Source organism: Leptosomus discolor, chromosome 14 (genome assembly GCF_034619465.1).
Source record: "Leptosomus discolor isolate bLepDis1 chromosome 14, bLepDis1.hap2, whole genome shotgun sequence".
NCBI classification, from domain to species: domain Eukaryota; kingdom Metazoa; phylum Chordata; class Aves; order Leptosomiformes; family Leptosomidae; genus Leptosomus; species Leptosomus discolor.
In genome coordinates this window covers 18,444,028-18,450,027 of record NC_141404.1, presented here as the reverse complement: position 1 = coordinate 18,450,027, position 6,000 = coordinate 18,444,028, and the positions used below count along the sequence as shown (strand labels likewise).

The 6,000-nt window shown below is 48.5% G+C and overlaps 1 protein-coding gene across 1 annotated transcript in view; it reads left to right on the top strand.

Annotated features, from left to right (window-relative positions):
* The first annotated feature begins 2,406 nt into the window (after positions 1-2,406).
* Positions 2,407-6,000, top strand: part of SMG1 (SMG1 nonsense mediated mRNA decay associated PI3K related kinase) — a 69,333-nt gene continuing 65,739 nt past the window's right edge. Inside the window, exon 1 of the mRNA XM_086473197.1 lies at positions 2,407-2,495. Within this exon, the coding sequence (XP_086329323.1) occupies positions 2,407-2,495 (89 nt within the window). The remainder of the gene's footprint in view (positions 2,496-6,000) is intronic.

The following is a 6,000-nucleotide window of genomic DNA, read 5'->3' as shown; positions in this document are numbered from 1 at the left end:
TTTAAGGCTGTGCACAACAGCAGTTTAGAAAGCTAAACATCACCGATCCATTTTACAAATGGAGACAACTGTGCTCAGAAGAGGCATCTGCATTAGACCACACAGACTGCAGCAAATTCGCCACTAGGATACAGGATTTCTGATACAAAATTTACTGTACCAAACACTAAATCAGTGGTTCTTAAACTCTTGCTATACGCAGGCAGTTGTTGGTCATAGTACACCAGCTTGCTTTCTTGCCTCCCCTTGCTAAATTAATTTGAAAGGTAGTTAAAAATACATTCCTAGTATTAACCTTGCACCTCAAATGAATCATGTTGGGATACTACGCAGTCATGAAATAAAAAGCTGCATCACCAGGGGCAGAGGATCTGCTAGACTTTGTTGGAAAGAGTGAGTAAATTTGCAGCAGGTATTGTTGCTATACTTATAAAAACCTAATTTTGTCACATGTTGTGTAATGCTGGATGTCCATCTCAATTATAAAGAAGGGGAAAAAAAGATCTATCACTCTCATGTAATTGATTGTTTTTGCAAAACTGATTCATTTAAGATACTAAGCATATGTCAGTTGAAATGCAGTCTGATGGGCACTGGGTCATACTGCATCAAAAGGGCATTATTTTGCAATGAAGCCTTGTGATACAATTTTTACTCTTTTTTTTTTTTTTTTGTCCTGAAACTGATTTTGAAATCTGTACATGTCTTGCACACAATGCTCATGGACTGTAAGCCAACAAGACTGTATCAGCAGGATGATGGCTGCACAGCAGAATCCAAGGGAGGTGGCAGGATGCCACCTGGCTTAGCTAAGTCACCAGCAGAACTGTGGTGTAATAGGCACAGGGGAATTTTGAAAGTCTTCTCAGGTCTTTCAGTGGTCTCAAATCTAGGATATTGTAATCTAAAAAAGAGTTTGATCTACCCAGGTCTCTTTGCTGACTAAACTATTATAATGTTTCGTAACTAAGGAAATATTCTGCAGTCAGGAATTCGGTTTATCAAATCAGATAACGTAAGTTTCCAGGTCTTGCAGGAGAAATAAAAATACGCCTGAGATAGTCTTCACATCTTTTTTGGGAAATGTAGTCTAATTATCTACCAAACTGAAGAGATTTTTTTCTCCCCTCAGATTTTCCCGCTCTCCTGTCTACAGATAGGCTTTTCCCACAATGGGCATCAAATGCTCTTCTAGCAAATGTGGCAACTGCTTCACACAGAAAAGCCACCTGGGCTTAGAAAGACACTATTTCACTAGTCTGTTTTTGAAGTACATTTTAGCAGCTGTGAGGAAAAAAGGAAGGAAGAAGGAGAAACCTTAGAGGTTTATTTAGTGTTTAGTGTGGGATTAGTCAGCTTTTTGCTGGCCATTGCCAAACATCAGACTTCTCCCTGGCAGTCATATATGCATGATATGTCCTAATGCAGAGAAGTGTGGCGAGGGGTACCTGATCTATTCAGAGGGATGCAGCTCCCCACAGACACTCCAGCAAGGCTTGGAGCAGCATACAGCCCTGCCGAGGGAAGAAGGGGGCATGGCTGAATCCTCTTGACAAGGGGAGATGGGAGCAGGGCAGGGGTCCTGCACCGCTGCTCAGGGCCTGGGAGCCCTGGCTCCTCTCGGGGCTCAAGGGCCCCAGGCTCCCCTCATGCCCTGGCGACCTTGGTCCCCTCAGTGCCCAGGGGGGCCAGGCTCCCCTTAGGGCCCGGGGTCTGGGATCTTCTGGCTCCCCTCACAGCTGGGGGACAGGGAGCTCCTGCCTCCCCTTATGCTCCGGGGACCTCGGGTCCCCTCAGGGTGCAGGGGTGGCAGGATCCCCTCAGGGCCCGGGATACCCCAAATCCCTTCACGCTGCTCAGGCTGGGATCCCCTGGCTGCTCTCACGCCCAGGGGGCCCAGGTTCCTCTCACAGCTGAGGGGCTGGGAGCCTGCCGGCTGTCACCGACCCCGGCAGCCCAGAGGCCTCAGGCTCCCCTCTGGACCCGGGGGCTGGCATCCCCCGCTCCTCTCACGCCCCGGGGCGGGGTGGCGACCACGACCGCCCATTCCCAGTGCAGACCGCGGCCCGAGCACCGGCGGGGACACCCTCCGCGCAGGCGGGGAAGCCCGTCCGGTGGCTGCCGGGGGCGGAGCGCCGCCGCCCCCGCGCCCCGTCCCCCGCCCTCCCAGCGTGCCCCGCGGAGGGGGCGGGCGGCCAATGCCCGCGATCCCGGCATGCCCCGCGCGGCCGGGCAGCAGCCGGAGCAGCCGCGGCGGCCGCGTCCCCTCCCTCCGGTGTGAGACAGCAGCCGCCTGCGGAGCGCCAGTGAGGAGCTGCCGCCCGCGCCTCCTCCCCTTCCTCCTCCTCCTCCTCCGCCCCTGTCCCGCGCCGCTGCCCGGCCGGCCATGCCGTCTCGGGCAAGGTAATGAGCCGCAGAGCCCCGGGGTCTCGGCTGAGCGGCACCGGCAGCAGGCAGCACTACCACCCGCGGGGTTGGAATGACTGGCAACCCAGGTAGGCAGGGCTGGGGCAGGGGGCGCGGCCTGGCCGCCTGCGGGGCGCGGGGGGCCGGGGCAGCGGGGCGCCGCGGCTGGCGGCTCGGCCCGGCCCCGCCGCCGGGCCTGGGGGAGCGGGGCGGCGCGGGCCGCGGCGGCTCGGAGCGGCGGCGGAGCCACTTCCTGGCTGTCGGGCCTAGCGCGGGGCGGGTGGCGGCGGGCCGGCCGCCGGGCCTAGGTGGCGGGGAAGGGACCGGCCGCCGCCGTGCCCTGGCGGGAGCCGGGCAGAAGCGCGGAGGGGATTTCCGGATCGATGTCTGCCGGCGGCTGGAGACGGGACAGGGACGGGTCTGTCACAGCGCAGGGCTCGGTGGGACCCCGGTCTGGGCTCTGAGCTGGCGGGTGAGAGCGCTCCTTCCTCCCCCCGCTTCTCCCGGGTGTTCCCCTCCTCCCCTCGGTCTCTCGCGGCTCGGAGTGGCTGTAACGTGTCTGGCTGATACCTGGTGTGAGTCTGCGGGCAGCGCCTTCCCTCTGCCTGCGCTTCGCAGTGGGAGACGCTTCACTGGAAAGGTGAAGCGTTGGGGTGGAGAACTGCGGAGTGGGCTTGATACCTGTATGTTTTCAGTCTGGGTTTCACCTGGCAGTTAATCGGAGAAGAACAGAGGCTGCAGAAGTGCTCGTGGTCTTTTGAGGGTTAATAAAATAGTACAGGACTATTATTATCTTTTTTCTTATCCGAGGAAGTTAGTAGTGCTATAAGTAGGCTGGGGTGAGAGCTTACGCTGTGTTAGGTTTTAAGGTGTATTTATACCTGGTACTTCTTAGTAAGTCAAATTCAAAGTCAGTTAGTTTCTTTGGTCAAGTATAGAGAGTGTATTTCAGGTCTTGGTTACTTCTGATATATCTGATGCCAATATATTTGCTGTGCTGCTCAGCTTTGCTATTTTAAGTGTCAAAATTGTCATGTAGAAACTGTAAATAAATTTGGTGTTTCTTACCTTTTTTAACGTGGAAGTTTTGGGGCTTTTTTAGTGTTTTTGAAAGTTTAACACAATATGGGATCCTACTTTTAAACTTTCAGCAAAGAATGGAGTGGCACATGCTTGGGAATGTATTTACAGATGACAGTCCCAGTCACGTGTGACTTGGACTAGGAAAATTGGGTGGATGTGAAGGTAGATCTTGTGAAACACAGATGTAACTTCAGTATTTACTGTGAAGGAAGCTTTCCTCTTGCTTGAACAGCTAGGAGTGCAGCCTCTAGGGCTAACGCTAGGGGCCATTCAATTCTTAATGGTGTGTGGGGAATGGTTATTTCAGTTCTAATCTCTTCTGTTATTGAACTACTTTGTCAAATAAATATTTTTTTCCTCACTTAAAAACTTGCCAACAAGTTGGGGGTTACATCTTCTTATAGCATCTAGATATTTTGGGGGGAATTAAGAAGACTGGTCTCTCTGTTATTCCTTAACTACTACCTTGCTTCAGATTTCTGAGCTGCAGTCTGGAATTCTGGACCGTAACTCTTAACCTTCCTACCTGGAAGAAATTGGGTGTGCATGTCGTGTCTCTGCAGTGGATGGCTTCCATAAATGCTTTCGGGTTGGGTATATTAGTTTGTCACAAGTTCTGTCTTTTAGCCTAAAAAATGCAGCTTACAAGCTGACTTTTCCCAATATTGCATTGTCTGCAATAGGTTTGGTTGTGTCTTAGGGGTGAAAGTAAGAGTGTAGCTGCAGAAATGCCTTGCCTGATAGTAAGTCTGGCTTAAGAAGTTACCTCAGTGCTTGACTGGTCCATTCTGCATGCTGTAGTTTAGTGCCTCCTTAGCTGTAAACTGGAATGACAAAATAATTATCCCAAAAGCCACAGCAGAAACAGAAATCTGGAAGCATTAGAGAAAGTGTGGTAAACTAGGGGAGCTTCATAGCATGGATAGGGCCTAGTTCTGTTTCCATCACAGAAATTGTGTGATTAGAACTCCTGCTAAGAAACAGGTAACACCTCTTTCACTGGTGCTGTATCACTTGTAAGAATTTAAGGTTATCCTGTCTTTTAATTTTTTTTTTTTTTAATCTAGTGAGAGAGCCCAGTAATCAGAAATGTTCACACAGTCACAAACACAGAGCACGTTTTTCTCTGTTATGCTCAAGATTTTAAATCTCAAAAAGATAGCTTTGGTGATATGGAACCTGTGAGCCAACACTAAGAGCCTAAAGAACGATGCAGAGATTAAATCAGTCTTTGTAGTTTTGGCGTTAACTAATTTTTAAAAGTGATTCACATGCACGGTTGAAAGGAGATCTGTTATATAAAACTGGTAATGAGTGTTTCGTTTTTGTTGATTGTTTCAAATATGCTCTTGGACAAACCCCGCAACACAAAATATACCCACGTATTCTTTCCTTCCCCTTTCTTTTCTGTTGACTGTTAGTTTCGTTTAGCTTAGGTGGTGTTGCTGGTAAATGCTTTCTTGTGTCACATGCACACAGGCAAAGTAATGAAAACTGCAGTGATTGTAGTTGTTTCGAGTTCCTAAAGGGGAAAGAAAGGAACTGCTAGTGCACAGGTGTATTATCAGATGGGTTGCATTTTCAAACACGCATTTTTGTGTGTGTAAAAATTACTAGATCGATTCTCATTACTAGGTCCAGATTCCTCTTAATTTTTCATAATGTTAATCAGCAATGGGGCTTGGGGTGAAAACAGTGTGAAACTGAAAGTTGGAGCCCACATCCTTCTTTAAGGGAGAGTAGTTTTTAATTAGAATTGGATTTTAGTTTTGTGCCTGCATGAATGCAGTCATATCTGTCAGATGCACATGGACTGGTTTTCCTACAGTGTGTGTATTGATAGAGCTGTGTATTCCAGAGGAAGAAGTTATCCTGATATATATGGGCACATTAGTTTGTGCATTGAGATGTACCAGACTCTAAATTAGTAGAAACACAAAAAGTTATAAGATGAATGTTGGATATATGTGACAGAACAGGGAGGAGTTTTTTTGAGAAGGCTTGTTAAGATCTTGTTCCCTCTTCTTCTAATCTTTATAGCTTTCTAGACCTTTACTTCTTTTTTTTATTATTTCCTTTTTTATTTGGCAGGTCTCATGCATTTTCCTTGATACGACTTCTGGGGGAAAAAATAAAATCATGTCAGTGTGCAGGTCTTGCATGTGAGCAGAGTTATTCTGATGGAGTACTAAAGGCTAGTTACGTACCGAAACAAGCAATGCTTCCCTTTGATAGGAAAAGCTCTGGATGGCAAAGCAAGTTTCATAAGCTTATGGTGGTACAAAGCAGGAGTGTGAGTGCAGGGTGGCAGGTTAGCAAATGCAGGGGGCACCATGGCTTGCTTATTCTTAGGCAAAAGTGAAAAAAGGAAGATAAGATTTTAATTAACATGACATCTTTGTCTCTCCTATCATAAATGTAAGTTAGCAGGGGAGTATATGGAAAAGAGAAGAAGAACATCTTTCACATCTGAGAAGTTCCAGAAGTGTCTTATTAGGTTCAGTACTGAAA